Raw genomic sequence first — 25058 nt, 5'->3', positions numbered from 1 at the left:
CACAGTTTATGAGTGATGGCAGTGGATTGTCCAAGCTGTCTGGCCCTGGAGTTCATGTTCTGAATTAATTTTCCCATGTGGCTTACCATCTGAGCCATATCTATGTGTCTAAACTATATATTGTATCATAGCTATGTGACCAGCACTATGCTGGGTTCTGAGGACAAAGAGATGGTACAAAAGACAAAGCCATTAGTCTCATAGGTTAAAAGGCTTAGAGGCAAATCATAGATTTCATTGGGTATAGATGAAATTAAAGAATAGCTAATAGTCTACAGAGGTAAGGAAAAATTACTTGTAGATATGTCTGTCTAAACTAGGACCTAAAGGATGAGTAACGCACCAAACTGGCTGCATAACTGGCAGGGCTCACTGAAACTGAGATGTGAGGTCTCTTGTTCAAAAGTTACCATGAATTTTAAACAACCACAACAGAGCTTTAAACTCAACATAGAATCCTTCTGAGTGTTGTGCTCTATGCAGTTGTGCATGTGACACACCCATGATATCATCTCTAGCTAAGCAAATAGGAGAGAGAGTTAGGAAGGAAATGGGAACTACATGGGCCTGGGTTAGAGGGAGAAATGGCATGTTTAAAGAATTGAAAGAAACTCGCTGAAGCTGGCATATCCCATATAAGGTGGAGAAAGACGAGATGTGAAGTGGCTGGAGCGACAGACACAAAGAGCCAAAAAGAGCCTCAAAAGTCAAGAGAAGACTGATAAAAACATGAAGGGATGTACCACATCATTAGCTGTCATGAGCCATCAGCATACCACTTCATGCCTTCTGGGATGACTAGAAACAAAAACACACTTACTAACAAGCATTGTCTAGGATGTGGAGAAAACGAAACCCTAGCGCACACGTAGTAGGAATGTAGAACATTACAGTGCTTTTGATAAAACGTCTGACAAGTTAACTCAAAAGGTTAAACACAAACTAGGACTCAGCAATTACACTCCCAGGAGAATTAAAGATCTATGTCCATACAACAACTCATACATAAATGTCCATAAGAGCATGATAAATCCAAAAAGTGAAAGCAACACAAATGTCTAACTACTAATGCATGGATTTAAAAAAGTGCTATCTTTTTATTTGTTAATAAAAAATATGAAGTACTGACATAAGCTACAACATAGAGGTACCCTGAAAACACCATTCTAAGGGAAAAGTGCTGGTAACAAAATCCGTATTTTGAATAGTGCCAAGGGGACTGGGGAGTGATGACCAAGAGGAGTGGGATTTCTTTTTGAGGTGATGAAAATGTCCCAAAATTTATTGTGTTGATGACTGTACAACTCTGTGGAAAAACTAGAGGAAACTTATGTAATTTTACCCTTCTGTGGTTACCCTGTGTGAATGGATTTTCATTTTCCTTCAAAGTGTGCTTTTATTTTTCTTTTAATAAAACAGGATTCAGAAGACATTTTCACTGTCCTGTTCTTCTTGAGAACAACTTTAACGGAGTAGAAAATTTCCATCTGTAGTAAAGCTTTTAAAAATGTAGCAAAATCATCAAAGTTTAATTCCGGGGGGGGATATCAGTATTTAAAATTTTGGTGTTGGAAAACAAATTACTGAAATATTACATTTGATGGCTGAATATTATCAAATGTGTGCTTGGTTTTCATTTATTAATAATATTTTATTCATAAGTAGGTGTGAAAGTCATACTATAAAATGTAGATGTTTTGTATGTATTCATGAAGCCATCCATGAAATTGACCTTGCATACTAAAATTTAATTCAAATTTCTTTTGAAAATTCAAATTTTTACCACAAATCATGACACGTTGAATAATAGAATTGGCAATTTCTAAGTTAAAACAATTCATAACACTTATTCAGAATTTCAACATGTTGTGAAAAATGTGATTTTTGTCCCCATTATAAGAAGCTAAATTAGAGAATAATAATAAATTATCAGAGTGGGCCTTTATCAGTTCCTCTAATGCAGGACCATAGAACTAACTGCATTAAGTGGTCCAAAAAGGTGGTACAGAATGATAAGCAAAGCATTGCTGCATAGTGTTCCTCCTCTGCTGGCCCTGCCTTGACCCTCACATACATGGTTCTATAAAAGGGGTGAGCCCTTCTAAGAAGAATTGTCCTAGTGGACAATGGAGACAGAACAGATACAACCTTTCTAGGCTCACCTTTGTTGCACCTGCATGTTCAGTTTGCCTAAGAGTAACTAGAGGTTTTTGCTAGAAGTGTTGGAAAAATGATTAGTCAACCATCAGTCACTTATTGCATTCTTCAAATTAATGCTTTGGGACCTGGAGTTAACCAATTACTTTACTATACCTTGGTTTTCCTCTCTGTAAAATGGGTATAAAAACATAGCTTTATAGTATTGTGAAGGATATTAAATGATTTAAATATTTGAAAAGAGCTCAGCACCTGTTAAGTACTTGATAAATAAACTGGCGCAAAATGTTGAAAACCAGGTCTAAGTTGATAAATATATGAGTTTATACAATATCTATTTCATCATGATGTCCAAAGGCATTCCATTCCAAAGGGAAGTAACAACTCTTCTATCTTCTTCTTACTCAACAGTGCATTATTGCTGCTGTGCTTTTCTCATGATCCCACAAACCACATGCCAATTATTTATAATATTTTGTGAATAAAAATATGTAAGATATTCAGTAAAAGACAAAATTGAAATTGGGATGAAAAACCACTCTAAGACAGCAAAATCACTAAACAATAAAGGATAAAATATGTCATATAAAATGATTAAATGGGCAAATAATGAGATTTATATTTTATTGCATCCTTAATTTTACTAATAAAACCCTAGATAGTGAATTTATCAATAATTGCCATTACATTTGTGGATGGCTTGGTTGTATCCTTGACTCTTTATCAGGACGACCTTCCCTGCTCCAAAGCCATGACTTTGGTGTCAAAGGTCTCATCTTGTAGGCTTTATACAGACCTAAGCTCTTTGTTACTCTTCAATGGTTTTAAATTGTATATTGTAATGATTATGCACCATATTCTCAAAATTTATGTATTAGTTAAACCATATTAAATATCCCAACCCCATATCTATCACTAGTATTTATTCTGGTCATTCATTGAGATTGAATTTATAAGCAAATAAGTTACAATGAGAGGGATGTGCTTATATTATGGCTGATCATAATTTTGGCATGACTGTTAATGACGCTGAATGACATGATAACTTTTTTTTGTTTGTGAGTGTAAGTGCAATTTTAATCAAACATAAAGACAATAAAAAAAATATTTGCTCTTAGGGTTGTTCAGAAAATTCAGAATCTGGAAATTCAAGCCACCCTATGTATGGGGTTAGTGAAGAAAAACCTATAGGAAAATCCCATGGATTCAAGTTGGCAATCCATTTCAAAATGTCATTGCTTTCTCCAAAGTTAAGAAACCATGAAAAATAGGATGATCACTATTGTTTTTGAATTTCCAACGTTCCTGTACATCCTTCATAATATAACATAAGCAAATTAAGAACAACTGCTTATTAAAAAATCATTAAGGGATAAAGAATCCAAGAAGTTACTGAAATCTAAAAATTAAATCCTACCTTGAGATAAAATTTAGTTTCATGGCACACAACAATGAGAAAATAGAAGAGATCTGAAAGAATGAGGGATATTATACACTGAGATCCCTCCTATTAAACATAAGATGTATGTGTAATTATGTGTTAGATGTACAGTGATTTATGCACATATTTGAACTTACCTTGTGAATATTGATATCACATTATTACATCACACTGCTCTAAAATTAATGTAATGACTAAAAATATAAACTCCATTGTTTCAAGGCTTTGACTAAGTCAGAGGTTTGATTTAAAGTTTTTTTCTTTTAAATCCAAATTTTATTTCATTTTATTTTATTTTACTCTATTTATTTTTCGCCTTTTCCTTTTTAGGGCCACACTTACTACCTATGGCAGTTCCCAGGCTAGGGGTCATATCTGAGCTTCAGTTGCTGGCCTGCACCACAGCCACAGCAATGCAGGATCTGAGCCTTGTCTGCAACCTATACCACAGCTCATGAAAATGCCAGATCCTTAACACACTGAGTGAAGCCAGGGTTTTTACCCATATCCTCATGGGTCCTAGCTGGGTTCCTCAACCACTCAGCCATGAAAGAAACTGCCTAAACCCAAATTTTAAAACTTTTTCTCTAGAAACATAAACATAGCCTATTGGAAAAACAGAGGAAGTGCAACACAAAAAAATAATAGAATTGGAATGGCATAATATTGATAATGATTTAGGTAAGGGATAGAATGTGGGGTATCATTATACCTTTCTTTAGTCTTTGTTTTAAATTTACATCACGCATTTTATCATGGGAATTTTTAAACAGCATAATCAAGACTGGAGGTGTTCCTTTATTCCAGATTCTTAATTGTTAGAATATATAGAGCAGAACAGAACCCAAAGTAAAGTCTAGAGCATGCTGCTGCAACCTACTTACCAACCCACAGATTTATGTATTGAAAGCCACTGAGATTTTGGTGTCATTGTTTTGCAGAGTTATCACAGTACTACTTGGCAAAGTTATTAAGACAAGAAAATAACCCATAGGATAAAGAGAGTTGGAAATTTTTTTTTTTAGTTTAAAAATTTTTTTTTAATTTAAAAAAATTTAAAAGTTTACTGGGAATGTTGATGAACTATTTTTTACTAAAAGCAAAAAGATGTGTAGTATTGATAAATTATTTTATAAAATCATTTATCATTATGTTACAGTGACTTTCTATCAATGGATATATCTTTCTACTATTTAGATCAACTATACATTAATAAAAATGTTTTAAAATGAAAATAAAATAACATATAATACAAATCTAACAGGATTTACAAATATAGAACTTTCAGTTCCAAAATAAATGAGTCATGGGTATGAAATACACAGTGTGGGGAAGAGAGTTATACCCACATATCCTTTATAAATCCATATATATATATGCCTGTGCAAATATGGAGACAGATAGATACCTACCACATTTAAATTCCACATTGCATCTGACCTTTATCCTTTATTCATAACAAAATCCCTAGAAAATATTGTTTAATATTGTTCACTCTAATTTCATCCTCAGATTTTCTCTTGAATATACTCCAGTTAGGCTTTGCCCATGTCACTCCACTGAAACTCTTTGGAAAACTTACTGAAAATATTCATTTTTCTGAACTTAATGGTAAATTCGCAATGCTAATTTTTCTTTTCTGCCTGAGAGAGGCATTGATCCAATTAAATATGTTCTACTTATTGCATGGTCTTTGGCTTGTTGTATACTTTCCTTTTTTTGCTCTTATCAGTCTTTGTCTCCTCATCGACCTCTAAATAATCAAGGGCCCTCATTTGGGGTCCATTCTTGGATTTCCTTCTAATTTTACTTCCCTGACTTATTCATCTAGTCTCATGGATTTAATTACCAATTAGAGTCAGTAAAATCCAGATTTTAAACATGGGCCTCTTCACTAAATCTTAGTTGTCTACGTCCAGAGGTATACCAGGTACTTCTTTTGAATATTAAATAAATATTTTAAAGTGAAATTATCCAGTCCAACTCTGGACATCATCTCTACCTTTGCTTCTCCCTCAGTCATTCCAACCTCATTAAATGGTGATTCCTTCCTTCCCACAGTATTTTCTAAAATTCCTGTCATAATCTTTGACTCTTACATGTTATCATACCCACATTCAATATTTGTAAATCCTGTTACTGATCTTTATGATTTATTTTGTTCTGCTGAATTCAGTTTTGTTTTTTCCTATTTTGCTACTTTCATTAAAGAAAGGTTAGGTTTCTTACTTGAGATTCTTCTTGTTTCCTGAGGTAGGCTTGTATTGTTATAAACTTCTCTCTTAAACTGCTTTTGTTTCATCCCATGAATTTTGAATTGCTATGTTTTCATTTTCAAATTTATTTCATTTTGTTTCTTGAATTTAGTTACTCTTTTCCACTATAAAATCACATAAATCAAAATTAAATTTACCAAAAAATTTGTTATTTTTTGTTTATTAAAATTCACTGATATCTCAATATTTCTTTGTAGCTATGTGATTTTATATTTTTCTCAGGGGTAGTAGTTGATTTCTTCATATGAAGAAGTAAATATCATATGAAGCCTATTATAGAGTATGGCATTCCAAGAAAAAAAAATATATTTTCTGCTACAAAGCCAAAAAATATCACTTTCAATATGTAAATAATATTTTTTTCCTACAATTCTGGGAAAACTGTGAACTACTATCATATCATTCTATGAATAAGATTACAGTTTTTTTTTTCCATTGGAAATACTTATATTTAAAATTAGTAGTTCAATAATAAATTATACATATATTCTTTCCTGTTAAGGGCCACATGGAAGCATATGGAAGTTCCCAGGCTAGGGGTCAAATTGGAGCTGTAACTGCCAGCCTACACTACAGTGATAGCAACACCAAATCTGAGCCATGTCTGTCACCTACACCACAGCTCATGGCAATGCTGAATCCTTAATCCACTGAGCAGGGCCAAGGATCGAACCTGCACCATCACGGATACTAGGCAGGTTCGTTACTGTCTAGTCACAGTGAGAAATCCCAATAAATGAAATTTTAAAAAACAATAATAATACTTTTCTTTTTAAAACATTTTCAGAATTTTCTCAAAAATGTTTTTAAAATTACATTTTAAATGTATGACTATGCTTCTTTGATAATTTTTATTTGAGCTCTGGGCTGGAAAATGAATTTCAAAAAGTTATAAATGACTGAAAATCCACCTCTCAGCAAGCTCAGAAGCATCCAGGAAGATTTCCAACATGCCTAATTATATTTTACCACCTACATCAGATGAAGAATAGAAGTATCCATTCTGCCTATTGCCCAGCAGGGATCTATAATATTGCTCTCAGAACACTAGTATGAAAAAATATATTAGGAAGACCTTAAAAATATCATTCAAATACAAAATTCTTCAGAAAAGGCCATTATTTCTGGAAAGAAAAAAAAATAAGGCTTTAAATTCTACAGGTTCCAGAAGTATGCTCTTTAGCATTCGTCTCTATAATCAGAAATTAACTTTTTTTCCCAATGTAAGACATTACCAAAGTAATATTATTTTTTCTTATAATTGGGTTATATAGAAAAGCTATATAGAAGAAGAAAATTACAAACATACTGCCTTACTATATGAAGTTATCAGAAAATCATGAACTGAAAATTAGTAAATATCTGAATATAAAAAAAGGTTAGCATGGGACTAAAAATGGCATCTTAAAATATGTGATAATCTACTAAACCAATAAAAGCTGTATAGAATAAGGAAATGTTAAGAGTTTGAAGACAACTCATTTTATCAATGATGGAACTAGAAAATACATTAACTTACCTGACATCACAGAGCAGACAAAAATAAAAAAAAAAAGAATTGTTGTTACAACTAATACAATATCATAACCTCAATTCACTAAACTCTGTTTTATATGAACTGGATAGACCAATGTTAATATGATTAGAAATCCATCAGTTGTATAAACAAATTCCTTTAACATATCTTATTCTATGTACAGCTATATTGGATATGGAGATCATAAGGAGTGTTGTGTATTTTTAATGTGCATGTGTAGGAAGGTTTGTAATGAAAGACACATAGTAATTTTCCCACACTCTATCTTTTTTTTTTTCTTCTTTTTGGGGCCACATCTGCGGCACATGGAAGTTCCTGGGGTAGGAGTCAAATCAGAGCTGCAGCTGCCACCCTACACCACAGCTCACAGTAATGACGGATCCTTAACCCACTGAGTGAGGCCAGAGATCAAACCCACATCCTCAGGGATACTAGCAGGGTTCTTAACCAGCTGAGCCATGATGGGAACTCCAAGACACACAGTAAATTTAAATGTAGAGAATCTCTCTAGGGTATACACACAAAAACAATTTTGGGGGATTTCCAAAATATAGCTCTTCAATCCCTGTCAAAGATACTGGCTACAAATATCTAGGAGTGAGGCACAGTTAAAACCCTGAAAGAGAGGCTCAATCATTTCCCAGGAAGTAAGGCTCAGTCAGGTATATGTGTGCATAGCTTCTTATGTGAGTCTGATTCACAACATTGTCTCAGCACCACTCACTCTGTTCCCTGAATATTAACTCAAAGATTTAACTTAACAGCAAGGCGGAATATCAGAGTAACAAAGATTATTCGAGATTTTCTGATATACATCACATCAAATTAAATAATTTTCTTCTAGACACTGATTAGCTTACAAATTTTGATGGAGATAGTCACAGGAGTAGACATTCTGTCATTTAGAATTTAATATATTGCATTATTTATAATCCCTAATTCTTGGAAGTCTCTGCATTTTTGTAATTTCCACCCTTGAAATACTATCACCCACAGTAAGCAATGTCTACTTTAACTGTACATATGATTCTCTTTAAAATATTTGAAAAAACATTATTTTTCCTTCGGTTATTTACTAAAATATTATAATTGGTTTTATTTGTTCCCAGTTGTTGTTGTTGTCCTTTTTTATCAATCTTACTCTCAGGCACTAAGAATTGCTTATATTTGCATCCCAGAATGTACCTACAGGGTTTGGTAAAGAGGTATAAATAAGATTCCTTATAAAAGTACAAAAATACGGCTGTAAAAATTTTGCCCAGCAGAATAACTACTTACACAGATATATATATAAGTATACATAAGTATATATAAGACTGTACATAAAGACAGTACTTATTCTTAAAGATGATGCTATAAATATGCCATCATAGTTCAGTTTTTCATTTTACTGCATTTTTTATAATAAAGATATTTGAAATACTGTAGTTTTTCTTTCTTAAATCAGTAATTGTGGATTTATTAATTTGATTTTGTAACTTCTATTTAAAAAAGAAAAAGGAAGCGGAAAAATCTTAAGATGTCATCTATAAAAAAAGGTATTGCCAATTACACCACTAAATATTTTAAGCTGTTTTTTAATCAGAATCTAATCAATTTTCATCAGCTAAGAGCAAACTAAGACGAGATACTCTAATGAGAGTAGATACATTTTCCAAAATGCACCAACATGGAGGTCTATGAGAAGAATAAGTTGAACTGGGTCTGTGATGGTGCAGAAAAATATGCTAAAGCTAAACAATTCAAGATAGCCACAACGGGTGGTATGCAGAGATGCTGTGCCTAGCACTGCAATGTGGAGCCCTGAGCAGCACAGCTATGCTTGACCCACAAAAGCTCTACATACTCCTCCCACTGATGAGAACCCAATAATGGTTTTTGAGAGCCTGGACTTTACAGCAGGAGCTGGTATTATTCCATTCTTTGATCCATGAGTAAAGCTTTCTTTTGGTTCTCAGTCTTATTCTACTGATGCAAGTGACACAATACAGAAGGAATAACACAGCAGGCATGTACTGATATCATCAAATAATCCACTGAGCCAAGAAGCATTAACAGAAGGGCTTTTGGGACAAGATGGCAGAGTAGGAGGACTTAAGCGCCTCTCATGAAAACACCAAAATCACAACTAACTGCTGAATAATCATTGACAAAAAAGAGTGGAACCTACCAAAAAACATAAAGACAACGAAGAAGCCACAACAAAATGGTAGAAGGGGTGCTTTTGTGGTATAGTTAAATTCTAAACCTGCCAAGTGGGCAACTCACAAACTAGAAAATAACTGTATCACAGTAGTTCTCCCAGAGGAAGTGAGAGTTTTGAGCCCCATGTCAGGTTCTCCAGCCTGGGAGTCTGGCACCAAGAGAAGGAGCCTCCAGGGCATTTAGCTTTGAAGGCCAGTAGTGCTTGAGTGAAGGAACTCTACAGGATTGGATGAAAGAGAGACCCAATTTTGGAAGGCACATACAAAGTTTTACATTTACTAGGATCCAGGGCAAAGCAATGACTCCACAGAAGCCTGGGCCACAACTATCTGCGTATCTTGGAGGGTCTCCTAGGGAGGTGGAGTTGGCTGTGGCTCACTGTGGGTGCAAGGACACTGGTAGCAGAACCCCCAAGGAATACTCATCAAAGCTCTCCTGACAGTCATGAGTTTGGCTCTGAGACATGCCCCTACCCAACAGTCTGAAGGTTCCAGTGCTGGGAAGCCTCAGGCCAAGCAATCAACAGGGTTGAAACTCATACCCATCCATCAGCAGAGAGGCTGTCTAAAGTTTTCCTGAGCCCACAGCCACCTCTAAACATACCCCTTGACATGACTCTTCCACCAGAGGGACAAGACCCAGATCCACCTACCAGTGGGCAGGCACCAGTCTCTCCCACCAGGAAACCTGTACAGCCCCTGTACCAAGCTTTCCCACCAGGGTTCAGACACCAGAAGCAAGAGGGACCACATTCAATCCTGCACCCTATGAAACAGACCACATAAACACAGAAATTTAGATAAAATGAGCTGGTGGAGAAATATTTTCCAGACTAAGGAACAAGATAAAATCCCTGAACAACTAGATCAAGTGCAGATAGGCAATTTGCCTGAAAAAGAATTCAGAGTAGTAACAGTAAGGATGATCTAAGATCTTGGGGGAAAAAAAAGGAGTAACGACTGAGAAGATACAAGAAATATTTAAGAACTTTATCTGGAGATAAAAACTCTCCAGAAAGTGAGCACAGAGAGAACCCACCTCAACATAATAAAGACAATATACGACAAACCCACAGCTTATAGTGGGTTTAACTCAATAGTGAAAATATGAAAGTTTTCCTCCAAGATCAGGAACATAAAAAGAATGTCTACTATCTTGCTTTTATTCAACATAGCCATGGCAATCAGAGAAGAAAAATAAAAGGAAGCCAATTTGGAAAAGAAGTGACTCTGTTTGAAGACAATATGATACTATACATTGAGAATCCTAAGTATTCTATGAGAAATTTATGAGAACTCATCAATAAATATGGTAAAATTTCAGGATACAAAATTAATACACAGAAATCTATTTCATTTCCATACACTAACAGCAAAAGTTCAGAAAGAGAAATCAGGGAAACAATTTCATTTTCCATTGCATCAGACAGAATAAAGTACCTAGGAATAAGCCTACCTAAGGAGAAAACAGACCAATACTCTTAAAACTATGAGACATTGATGAAAGAAATCAAAGATGATGCAAACATATGGAAAGATATACCATGTTCTTGGGTTGGAAGAATCACTATTTATAAATGACTATACTACCCAAGGCAAGCTATAGATTCAATGCAATCCCTATCAAATTACCAATGGCATTTATACAGAACTAGGACAAAAAATATTTAAATTTGTGTGAAAACATAAAATACCCAGAATATATAATACAATCTTGAGAAAGAAAAACAGAGCTGGAGGAATCAGGCTTTCTGACTTCAGACCATACTACAATGTGGCAGTCATCAAAACGGTATGGTACTGGCACAAAACAGAAATATTGATTAATGGAAGAGGATTGAAAGCCCAGAAATAAACCCACACACCTATGTCAAGTAATCTATGACAACGAGGCAAGAAAATACAACGCAGAAAAGACAGCCTCTTCAATAATACATTATGGTAAAACTGGACAGATACATGTAAAAGAATGAAATTAGAACATTCTTTAACACCATACACAAAAATAAACTCAAAATGGATTAAAGACCTAAACATAGGCTGGATAGTATAAATTTCTTAGAGGAAAACATAGGTAGACATTCTTTGATGTAAACTACAGCAACATCTTTTTGGATTCACGTCCTGGAGCAGTGAAAATAAAAATAAAACAATGGGGCCTAAATAAACTCAAAAGCTTTGCACAGCAAAGGAAAACATCGACAAAATGAAAACAATCCATAGAATCATAGAAAATCTTTGCAAAGTAACCAATGAGGGATTAACCTCCAAAATACACAAAGAGCTAATATAGCTCAATATCAAAAACCAACCAAACAAAAAACAATCCTATGGAAAAGTATGCAGATCTAAAGAGACATTTCCCCGAAGAAGACAAATAAATGCTAGATAGGGGGTGAAGAAAGGGAACCCTCTTACATTACTGACAGGAATGTAAGTTGGTATGCACCACTTGCAGCAATATGTTTGGACCTAGAGAATATCATACTAAGCAAAGTAGGTCAGACAGAAAAAATAACTATTGTATGATTTCACTTATATGTGGAATCTAAAAAGAAACAAATTAAATTATTTGCAGAACAGAAATGGAATCATAGACTTTGAAAACAAACTCACAAAAAAATCAAAGGGGAAAGGTGGAGGGGGATGAAATAGGGTTTGGGGATTAGCATATATATAAAACAATTAACCAACAAGGACCCACTGTATAAGCACAGGAAATGCTATTCAATGTTCTGTAATACACTACATGGGAAAATAACCTTAAAAAGAATGGATGTATACACAAAATAACTGAATCTATTTGCTGTATACCTGAAAATAAAACATTTGATATTTTGAATATTAAATTTTATATTTCAAAATTGCATATTCATAAGGAAAAATACCAGTGATTTTAAATTTGCTTTGATCTCATCTCCTTTCCTAAGGTTTATGAAAAATAAAGCAGAAACTTTTCTTTACCCTGCTATACTCTTTGTACATAGAATAGTACTGCAAACCTAAAAGGCCTCAATAGTATTTGTTGATAGTTGCTAAATAAACTTGGGCAAATGATAAAGGAAACATTAGTCACAAAAATTCCTGTTACTTTAAAAATTATTTTACTGCTTATATTTTATTAATTTAATTTTTAATAACTTGTATTTGGTTTAGAATTATTTTGAAAAAGGGAAATACAAAAAAGGCTAATGCAATCATCAGAGTTTATATCTCAAAATTATCTAAGAAGCTTTAGCGGAGATTTTCATGTGATGTGAAAAATTCACTCCTTTATTCTCTTCTCTCCATTAAAAGTGATTTAAATAAATTATTTTAAAGCACGAAATTTCTTTAAGCCCAGAGCTGTACCTACACAAAAAATTAATATCCTAGAGCATAAAATAAGTTTAATAATGAATATAGAAGTACAGCTATAAAATATTTTTATACTAAGGATTTAATTTGTCATACATTTAAATTTAAACCATCCTATTTTATTCAGGTAGTTGTGTCAAAAAAACTGCCTAACTTTATTCATCTCTCTCTCTCTCTTTTTTTTTTTTTTTTTTTTTTTTTTTGCTTTTTAGGGCCCCACCTGTGACATATGGAAGTTCCCAGGCTAGGGGTAGAACCAGAGCTGCACTTGCCAGTCTATACCACAGCTACAGCCATGTGTGATCCAAGCTGCATCTGTAACCTACACCCACAGCTCACTGCAACACTGGATCCTTAACCCACTGAGGGAGGCCAGGAATCCAGGGAGGCCATACCCTCATGGATACTAGTGGGATTTGTTTTTGCTATGCCACAAGGGGAACTCCTAGAAGTCTCTTTTGTCTGGGTAGTTTATGCTGTCAGAGCATTTGAAGTAAGTATTGTCCAGATCATAGTGTCTCAATACATGGAGAAAAGTATTTGCCATTTCTATACAATTTAAAATAGAAAGAACTATGAGTTCTGTATACAAATGCAAAACTAAATGTTAAAGTAGATTCTTCATACTTTGTACTACTTTTTTTTTCAATCGAATTTCTATTTAAATACATCTATTTATTTCAAGGAATAGGAAGCAAAATGGAGCTACAGTAGTCAAGTCAATGTTGAATCAGTAGGGTTGTTTTCTTTAACACATAAAAGCACATTTTTTTTCTCCCAAATGAATGTAAATGAACAGAAAGTCCTGTTGTTTTAATCATAAAGTTTGAGTTGATGTAACCTCAGACCATGACCAGCATTTTATATTTTAATTCAGCAAAATATGAAGAAATTGTTTTTGAAGTTAATCACTAAGATTTATTTATTGAGTTTATTAGAATCATATTAAAAGGACCATTTAGTGTTAAAGATTGAAATTAAGTGGTTTTTTTGGTAACTAAGATTTGTGAACTTTCTACTCATTAATTAATAATGTAGCATCCTTCTTTACTGGAGGGAAGTGCTTAACCCCACAAATAGAAGAAAGGATAATGGAGTCTGTCCTCAAGATTTTGTAGCTAAACTCTGTATCATGTTAATTCAATTACGTCTGAAAATAAATAAAAGCTGTGTTTTTTAAAGTATGGTGTATGTACCAGTGATAGTGCACATGCTGAGTTTACATATTACTTTAAAAACAAAATTTATTTTGTAGTATTACATTTACTTTGATGTGCATTTTAAAACATACCTGATATATTTGGGTAAGATTAGAATAAACAATAGATAAATTTAATTTAAAGAAAAAAATAAGGGATTAACAGTCCAGGCAGCACATGAACATGGAAAAGAAATGAAACTGATGGTCAGATGACTCAAGTTTGAGAAATTCTGGTTTAAAACAGTTAGGACTTACTGCTATACACATCAAATACTTCTTATTCAATGTAAGTGGGATTAATTTCTAGTGGAGATAGGCCTATAATTTACTCTGTAGGACAAGTATAACAGAAATAAAATCATTATAGATTCTACATCTTAAGAGTAGATACATGCATCATGTGAGATGTCACCCATCAAATGATATTATAAGCAATTTAGAATTATTATATAAAGCAATCTATTTACATAGATGAGATCGTTTACTGTTATATTTACATTTTTGTAAGAACTTTAGAAATACAAATCACTCCCTATAGATCTTTTACTTCCATTTATTCCTAAAAAGACAAGCAATAACATTTCTTTAAGAAGGTTCAAAGTAAGCCTTTAATAAAATTTTTTCCTATGAATATGAAATCATATTTGAAAACTGATGAAGAATAGGCATTCTTAAGCAACTTAGCTTTGTGGAGCATAGTATTTCTTTCTTCCTACCTTCATGACTTCTTTAAGTATTTAGAATGTGGAAGGGTCTATTCCAAATCAATATTTTTTGCTATGTAATATGGGGAGGGGAAAAAGGACAAAAAGGAAGAAAAAGGAAGATGATTTTCTAGAGAGGAAAAAAATGGGAGGAGAATGGGAAAAGATAGACCTTGAAGAGAGAGAAAAAGATGATAAGGTACGAAATCTGTGGTGTTTATAGTCCTGGTTTTGTGTCTCACAGGAGTAAAGATAACGCTTTATCACCCAGAGTCTTAGAGCCCTCACTTGCACTTCCCTGCCAGGGTGGGGACTGACACCAAACATACAGTGACTAAGATGACACTTAAATGTAAATTCCCAACACTGTCAGTTTCAAAGTGGAATGCAGTATGGGGTTACAAGATTTGGAATTTAGTGTGCTAAGACAAGTTCATATCTGAGTAACTGAAATAATACTCTTAAAGATTATTTTATAGTAAACTTCTATATATAGCTGTATCAAAAGAAGCACAATCCACAACAAATATATTGTTCCATTGTTTTGTGGATGTTATTATTCACACGACACATAGGACTATGCTCATACACATTTTTAACTGCTTTCTTTGTGGCAGTAGTTGTTGATAGAATTAACATGATCATTTTCTCATGTATAAAATATATAAAAACTAAATAGCTCTAAGCAATAGAGAAAATAACACATTTAGGTTCAATTTGTGTCTGGAATATTGTTATGCAGGCTCTCATTTCATCTTAGAAACTGTTCCAGATAGGTTTTATCATCATTACCCTTATAGACATGCAGAAATTGACATGAGAATTAACATGGTAAATGATACACCAAAGAGACAAATTTAGGACTAAGTTTTGATTCGTGTGACACTTCATGACTTCCCATACTAGTTTATCAATACCTATAACCATACATTTACTAATATTTATTGATCAATAAGAATGATAGTAAGAGATGATTTAAAGAAAATGATTCAAACTAGATGACAGGTGTTCATGCCAGGGACTTGAAAACACTTTAGTCATACAATCTCACATAATCCTCAAATCAGCCTGTGCAAGAAGCATGGTTTTATTTAAAATATAAAGATTTTCAATGTTAAAAATTAGATTTCTTAGTTTTTTGGTTTTTTTCTTTTTTTCTTTTTTAGGGCCATACCCCTGGCATATGGAGGTTCCCAGGCTAGTGGTCAAATGGAAGCTGGCCTACACCACAGCCACAGCAATGCCAGATCCGAGCCGTGTCTGTGACCTACAGCACAGTTCATGGCAATACCAGATCCTTAACCTACTGAGTGAGGCCAGGGATCAAATCTGCATCCTCATAGATGCTAATCAGATTGTTTCCTCTGAGCCATGATGGGAACTCCAGATTTCTTGGTTTTTAAATTGCAAAACATTCACAACTTTTGTGTCATAGCTGAATTAAACTCATCTCAAAATAATAGCTTTAGTTCTGTCTTAAAACTTTACTGTGTACATTTAACTATTATTACAGTTAAGAATATATTATCTATTAATGAAGAGGCCAAGGGTTTCTAGTTTATGCACCCAAAGCATTTTAAGACAACCTCAAAAAATAATGTACTAAAATTAAGCTATCGATTTAATAAATTTTTTGATAACCCTAATCTAAATGGAAATGGATAATGGGAAAGTATCTTAATTATCACTAATACAAATCACCTCAATTTTTTCAATACATGGATGACAAAAAGTTAATGAGTAGAAACTGTGAAATACTTAAAACAATAAAATAAACAACAAAATGTTATCCTGAAACGACAATGGATATTAAGAAAATATTTCTAAAGCAAGTGAATACTGTATTTTCTTACATATTATGTGTAGTTTTGAATTTTTCAGAAGAGTTTTCAAAATTACATATATTATCTTAAATATAGGGAAGATGCATTAAAGTAAATTATAGAAAAAAATACTAATCAGCTTAAAAGCGTTTTTAAGCACCATTTTTTTTGTTGTTGTTTCTGAAGATAACCTATTAGGCAAGGATATTTTAAGGTTCATCATTAACATGCACAGTTCAGTAGTTCTCCAGAACTACAGCTGCAGAACATATCTACATGTGAATACATTAAGTGAGACCTCCTCCTTCAAAAATCTACAGTGACAAACATATTTACTGAATACATTTTCACTTTTTTTTTTCTTTTTATGGTTGCGCCTGTGGCATGTGGAAGTTCCTGGGCCTGGGGTGAATCAGAGCTGTGGCTGCTGGCCTGTGCCACAGCCACAGCAATGTCAGATCTGAGCCACACCTGCGACCTACACAACAGCTTGTAGCAACACTGGATCCTTAAATCACTGAGCAAGGCCAGGAATTGAACCCGCATCCTCATAGATACTATGTCGAGTTCTTAGCCTGCTGAGTCACAACGGGAACATCTATTTTTATTGTTGAATGGAGTACTTAGTTTGAAGTATATTGCATTGATGATATCCCACTGTCTGTGACTTACGCAATTATCATTTTCATCGACAGTGATGAAAAGTTATTTTATTTTATTCTCTAATTCCCAAGTCCCCATCAAGGTGCCAAGTAATCTGTCAACAGTGTTTTTCTGTTGAATGGATCAGTCGTTAAATGTCATTTACCTTAGAGGCTGAGAATTGTTTTCCAAGGTATGAATGGCTTGAAGACCATCCATATGACACCAACTGATGAGTTTATTAAATATGTACTCCTAGGTCCTGTGCTAGACATACTAAATCAACCTCAGGAAATGGGATTCTAGAATCTGAATTTTAACAAGCTTTCAATTGATTCTTATGGCAAATACGATACCATGCTACTCTTCATGGCAAGAGAGATATAATCAGAATACACTCTATGACAGTGTTTAATCAATTTTAGGTATCAGACTTTATTTAAAAATGAACCAAATAAGAAAACAAAAGATATACACTTTAATAGACATAGCCCTCAGCAAGCAAAAACTAGGTGATTATTTATCACAACTATTATAAAATATGTTTCTGTATGTAGTTTTAGATGTCTTGGGTCATAGAATAAAATATGGTCTTCTGGTTACTTGATAACTATTTATTGAAAAATAACAATATATCTTTCATTATTGGTATGTACAAAATAAAACATCTATTAAATGAAGAGTAAAAGCTATGTTTGAGAAGAGAATTTTTGGGAAATTTACAGTACAAAAAATAATAAAAGCATGAGTTAGGAATATGAAGGTATAATTAATTATGGCTTACCAACATGAAAATTATTATTCTTTAGTGACCTAGTCAAAAGAAATATACTTACTTGACACAAAAATATTTTTATATATCTACTTTTGGACAATTTTAAATAATTTTATGGAAATATAAATCCTTTCAGATTTGGCGGTGTATCATAGTAATATCTATGATTATCTGTCAGGAAAATCTTAAAGCAGACTCTATATCATTTATCTGGGTTGCTAGAAGAATGCAAACGTCATTCACATTATACAAATTTGAGCTTCAACTTACATAGTATATTAAAATACTATAATTTATTGCCAAAAAAGATACACTCTTAAAAACGCCATCATGAGGAAGAAATGGAGCCAAGAGGGTGATATCCAGGAATACTTTCTTTCAAAAGATAAATAGTAAGTGGCCAGGGAGAAGCCTGTTTTGTCAATCTACGGAACATGTTATGTGATAATGTAGAGGGATAGAAAGTGTAATTGATTTAAATTAATGAAAGCGGTTTAAAGGAGGTTGCTCTTTAACACTGAGAAAAGAAATCTAACTTTAATTTTATAATTTTTATTTGTGTGAGAATTCCATTTCCTTCATATCATTAATTCACTACCTTTTCCTTTCTGTTTCAATTTGCCTGTACTTGGAGTTTTATATACATTGCTACAAGAAATAACAATGTAAATCTATGGAGTATGATATGATAATGTTTACTTGATTTCTTAGGAACTTGAGTGCATTCTGATGAAAGTTCATCAATTTACATGGGAGTGACATTTACCAAAATGCTCTTATTTTGTTGTGTTTGTACTTTCGTTATAACCTATTGCGTTACAAATTATTAAGTTATAAATTATATAAAGGCAGAAATCTCCTGTCCTATTGCCTAAAGACAATTCTATAGAGTTAAGAGTTAAATGACAGCTAGAATTTTGTGAGTTTAAATCATTTTCATTGTACAGCACAAGTTGGGAGAGGGGTTGCATTTGCAGTAAGATATTTTACGGATTCAGTGTTTATGAAATGTTTGCACGTAGACAAACATAAGAAACAATGCCAAGAATCTAAGATTGTGTGGCTTAATGAAAGACATCTTTAAATATTACAATTTGACTTTTTTCTCCTCTGAATTTATTTTTAGGCTGTCTGTGGTAGTTACCTTTTTAATAATTAAACCGTTTACTTCATTCCTACAAATTATTTGGTAAATTGGAGTCCAATGTGAGATTTAATTAACATGCAAAATTCTGAAAATACAATGGTTTTGAAAAACACTATATATTAAATTACTGTTACCTTATCGCCTTCGGAAAAAGTGATGCCATCCACTGCTCTTTTCCAAGTGATTTCTGGAATAGGCTCTCCTTCTGCTTCACAGATCAGTGTGACATAACCATTCTCATATGTAGTCTCATTTTTAAGCTGTATTATGTGAGGCTGTACTGTAAAAAATATATACATTACTCATCTCTACTGGAGGAAAATATTACTATTCAAGGTGAGCATTTAAGAACACATCAGCATAGCATGGAATTATTAAGTTTGCATCAGTTACAGTGTCATGTTCTACTTTACAAAAGTGCCAGAAGAATTGCAAAGCACAGGAGAAAGAAACTTTAGAAAAATAATGTCATTGATTATCTTTATATAAATAATTTGAAGTTGTTTAGAAACCAACATAAAAATTATAATTCCTCCCCAAATTTTACCAATTAAAAGTTACTTTATCATTTTTTCCTCTTAAACTACTTAATTAAAATTCCTCTTTTAAAGCCACATGTGTTCTTATATGTTGGTGTATGGCATCCCCTTATGCAGTGATTATCTTTTAAACTTTTAAAACAATTACACCAAAAAGGGAAAATCATGACTGTGAATATATAGTAAGTATAATTCTGTACAATATTTAAAATATTCATCAAGTAAATTCTTTCAACCTTTATTATTCAGGTTGGTACATCTTGACCTCAGATTATCTTAATATTAGATTAATTACAGCTAATTATTTACTTGTCCTTATGACATCTATAAAAAGCAAAACATTATGTCTACTAACTTAATGTTAAAAATTATGAACTTCTACAAATTTACACATACCAAAGAGCTTTAAATTTTAAAACTCTGTGTTACAGAATTTCCTAAAATTTTACTTGTTTGAACATAAAAGTGATAAAGGTCGCCACTTGTTATTTCGGAACAAGTAATAGCTTTGTAAAAATCATTATGAAATATAAATAAGGTGTTCTTAATCTTAGAAAATTATATTCCTTATATGAGAAACATGGTATAAATATTTTGTAACAATCCAGTGTTTATTCCTTTGTCTTTAATGGATATAGCTTTATTTGCATTATAAACACATGATTTTGTATCAAACACAATATAAATCTGTTCAGTGTTACTATACAAAGTGATTATGACAATAATGTAGCTTATCATATTTCATTCATTATTTTCTATTTAAAAAAATGAAAATATTAGTAACCTTTTATTGATCTCTTTGTTATTACTGTCACCTTAATTTTTTTAAAAAAAGTAAGCAGTATTTCATTTGAGTCTCTTGAGATAATCTACACTTTGGTATTATCCCAGACACTAACATTTCTAATTTTTATTAATTTATTTTTATACTAAGTCATATTTAGCATTGTACATTTTAAATAGAACATTTTGTTAAAGTGGGAGACAAGTTAGATGCTTTCTATACTTTCTAATCATTTTAAGTGTGTTTATTCTTTGCTCTACGTGAACAATTTTCCATTGGTTCACAGCTTTGTTGATTCCTCATGGTTAAAGATTTTTTGTGCAAGCACATCTAAATATTACTCTTCTGAGTAATTTTCCAACACCACACTATCCAAAATAATTGCCCTTTTTACCCAGCCCTAGCTGAGAGATCCAGTTTCGCTTCCTTCTTAGAGCATCTTATACCAATTTTCTTTATTTTAATATGCTTCGATATACTCTATTATCTGTCTTACTCTGCTAGAATATAAGCTTTATGGGAATCGCCTTCGTACAGAAAACATTTCTATTACAGCTGCTGTAAGACGAGCTGGCAAAGTTTGTGTCCGTTTATGTTTTGGATAAAGTAGTACTGCTGCATCCACAGCCTGCAACCACTGGTCCTTCGGACTCTTACAGAGTTTGTCCTCCTTCCTCCTCCTCTCTTTGTTGTGACCGTGTTTTGATAATAATGTTTTTAAAAATGGAGAAAACATACTATATATTAGTAGTGCATATAACTTTTAGTGTTTACTTTTTTTTATGGTTGTAGCATATGGAGGTTCCCAGGATAGGAACTGAAACTAACCTACTACCGCTGGCTTACTTACACCTCAGCTACAGCAACTTGGGATCCGAGCCCTCTTCTGCGACCTACACCACAGCTCACAGCAGTGCTGGATCCTTAACCCACTGAGCGAGGCCAGGGATCGAACCTGTGTCCTCATGGATACTAGTCAGATTCGTTTCCGCAGAGCCATGACAGGAATTCCCACTTTTTTAAACAGAATAATTATATTCTAAATAGTCACCAGCGGAGTTCCCGTCGTGGCGAGGCGGAAACGAACCTGACTAGGAAACATGAGGTTGCAGGTTGGATCCCTGACCTCACTCAGTGGATTAAGGATCTGGCATTACCTGTGAACTGTGGTATGGGTCACAGACCCAGCTCGGATCTGATGTTGCTGTGGCTGTGGCATAGACTGGCAGCTGTATCTCCAATTAGACCCCTAGCTTGGGAACCTGAATATGCCTTGCAGGTGAGACCCTAAAAAGCCAAAAATAGTCACAAGCAAAATGGAAGCTAAATCAATAATTAAAAAAAAACACAAAACTAGTTTTTCTTTTCTCTGTAAGTTCCCCAAAGAAGGCAATAATGGCTTTTGGTAAATATGGAAGATATGTATATAATATTTTCTTTTAATAAAATGAAAAGGGAATATTTAATTATGGTTAAAGGTCAAAGTTTCCTAATCATAGCCTCATAGATAAACTCTTTTTGAAGAATATTAAAAGTAAAACTGACCCCAACATATGTCATTTAAAGATTTATGAAGATAAGCTCATATATAATTATTCATACATATTAATATGTATATATATAATAGAAACCAGTATGTGTAATTTAAATGAATATTCTAGCAGCCTCAAATATTTTACAAAAAATTGCATGTATAATTTTATGTAATTATGAAAATAATTCTATCTTGTAGCTTCAATTTTAAAACATTTAAGACATGAGAAAAATGAGATTTAAGTTTGGAAATTTAAACAGCTCATATAAGTGACAGCAGAATTTCATTCAGACCTCGCTCTAGACCTCATGGTTTTAACTACTATGCTATAATACTTACCAAAGACTTGGAGAAGTGCCTGCTTTTCATCTTCTCCTGCCTTATTTGTGGCTCTGCATACATAAGGGCCTGCATCACTATTGATTATGTTCCTGACAGTGAGTTCTGTATTGCTCCCTTTCAATACGTACTTTTCATTTTCTTCAATGGATTTGCCATTCCTGAAGAAGAAAACAGTTAAAAATCTAACTTCATAGCTCAGGAGCAGATCATACTCAACTTTTTGACCTGTAATGGTCAATCATTTCATGGCTATTGTTATTGATAGACAAGGCTATATCCCAATTAAAAGTGTACTTTTATTAGCTCAATAAAACTTAATGCATGAACAGTAAAATAGACTTGAAAGTTGTTTTCACTTTAGAGACAAGGATAATATTTGAGCTGTGTTGAAATATTGCCACTATTTTGAGGAAAACACATTTTTGCTCAATCTGTACTTTGATTATAAGCAATTATAAAAGGGAGAATAAATCCACTTTTGACCTCTCACTTTAAACAGCACAAACACTGGACACAGGTTAAATAACAGTTCTCAATCGATGGTCAACAGGTGGCACAGTAATATCTGAGGACCACCACTGCTCACTACGTGAAGACAGTTATCAGGCTGAGGCTCTAAGAGGAAGAACCCAAACAGAACCAGGTAGTGATCTGTGTTGGAAGTCAGAATTCTTGGTTGGGGAAATTTAAAGTGGCTAACATTTGCATATAAGACAATGTGAGAAGAAGGCACAAGAAAAAGAATTACAGAGATTTGCGGAGGTTTTCCAACCCATCTTTAATTGAGTACTAATCGGCAATTGTACACCAGTAAGGCTTTCCCAAACTAAGGAAAGAACCATTGGAAAAGATGAAGCACAGCAATCCCAGGAACTCACAAAAGACCAGGAATAATTTGTACCCCTACCATCCAGAGTAGAAAGACATCCTAAAACACGAGGCATTAAATTACTTCCTTATAAGAATACTTCTTCAGTAAGGAAGACAAATTAACCTTAGACTGGTTTTTGGCTCTTTCTGCTTTTACTTCCATTTTTGTTTCCATGTCAGCAAGTGCTCCTGGCTCTCTTTGTGACTATTTCTTATTTTTTTCTCAATGTTTGGTCTTCATCTTCTTTATTGGCTTCTCTCATAACCCTTGGAGATATTACTTCTATGCAATGGGTAGTGTCTGGATCTTTCTCTTTGAGCTGCTGCCCTAATACTTATTGGAATTTTTTTTCACAAAGATAACATGCCTACATCTACAAGTAAATATGTCAGAATAAAAACTTCCTTGTAATAATATCAGTTTTATCTCTATCAAGGTCAATATTATATACTCCCAATCTCCCACATTATATATTATATATCCAGCGACTAGACTAATCATTATTTTATTCCATACAAAGGATGAAACTAATTCTATATGAAAAAAGGGAGGTGCAAAATTATGTATTTAAATTACTCAGTTATATTAGCATACAAATCTGAGTTATTCTAGTCTGTATGATAATTATACTTTCACTGACATATAAGAATTTTGAACAAATATTAAACTTTAAGGAAAGAATTCTAAACTGAAAGCCATTCTCTCTGGAAAGATAAAATGATGAGAATAAGATTCCAGAACAATATCTGTGCATTGTAATGAAAGATCGAGGAGCTTTATTTTGTGATGTGATTAGATCTAATACTGACTGTTAAGGATACACAGTAGAAGCCAGAAGTCTCTGAGATACATGATAATTATCTGGATGAATACGTTAATGCTTGAGGCATAATCCCTTTAAAAATACCAATAGTGTATGTGAACTGAAGTTTGGCACTTGCCATCAGCCACTACATGGAGTAAAACATGAGCCAATGCAGCTACAAACTCTTGGCACCCCCTGAATGCAGCTCAGGGTGGAAACCAGGAGTGAGACACTCTCTGCTCTGGGAAAACTGGAACAGGGCTTCAGATGATCAGATATTTTTAGGAGGAGATTTTATATGCCCAATTCTTGCATCTCCTCATATCTAGAAAAACACTAAAATCCTTCATGGTGATGTCTGCTCCTTGTGACTGGTAGTAACCTTCAGGAGATCAGGAACAAACTTTTGTAAGATGTGTGTGTGTTGTATGCACCTCCCCCTCACCTTTACCATATCCTGATATTCCGCATTTTCCTCCTTGGGTGGTATTTCAACCTGGTCTGTAGTTAAGGATAAAAAATGTCAAGGTCATCTGTAAATGCAGTCACCTCCAAGAGTGAGAGCCAGTGAGTCCTGCAGCCTCTGAATACTCAGGATACTGGCCCCTATAGCTGATGTGCATATAAAAAGAATGATTTCAGTGAGCCCAGCCCTCTTTTCTTCCTGCTTCCTGCCCTTTGTTGCAAAAACTCCTATATATCCTAGCTCTTCCCTTACTGCCTTGGAGAAGTTTATTGGGGCTGCCTCAGATGAGGTCTCCCAGGCTTAAGTCCTAATTTCACCCCAAATATAACTTAAGTCTCCACTTTCAGGCTGTGGATTTTTTTTCAGTCAACATGTATCAAAAAGGAATTATTGTCTTCAAAGAACTTCTAAGAAAAAAATCTGTCTGAAGAAATATCTTGTTTATTGCTACCT

The 25058-nt window shown here is 33.6% G+C and overlaps 1 protein-coding gene across 2 annotated transcripts in view; it reads right to left on the bottom strand.

Moving 5' to 3' along the window:
* The window catches only part of NCAM2 (neural cell adhesion molecule 2), a 503610-nt gene that overhangs the window by 141564 nt on the left and 336988 nt on the right, over window positions 1–25058 (bottom strand). For both annotated transcript variants that reach the window (XM_021070859.1, XM_021070858.1), the window contains exons 7-8: window positions 22461–22621; window positions 19399–19544 (exon numbers count right to left, since the gene is read on the bottom strand). In XM_021070859.1, coding sequence (XP_020926518.1) covers window positions 19399–19544; window positions 22461–22621 — 307 coding nt within the window. The remainder of the gene's footprint in view (window positions 1–19398; window positions 19545–22460; window positions 22622–25058) is intronic.

Source organism: Sus scrofa, chromosome 13, assembly GCF_000003025.6.
Source record: "Sus scrofa isolate TJ Tabasco breed Duroc chromosome 13, Sscrofa11.1, whole genome shotgun sequence".
Lineage (NCBI taxonomy): Eukaryota > Metazoa > Chordata > Mammalia > Artiodactyla > Suidae > Sus > Sus scrofa.
The sequence above is the reverse complement of the archived record's forward strand: the minus strand, read 5'-3'. Positions and strand labels throughout refer to the sequence as shown.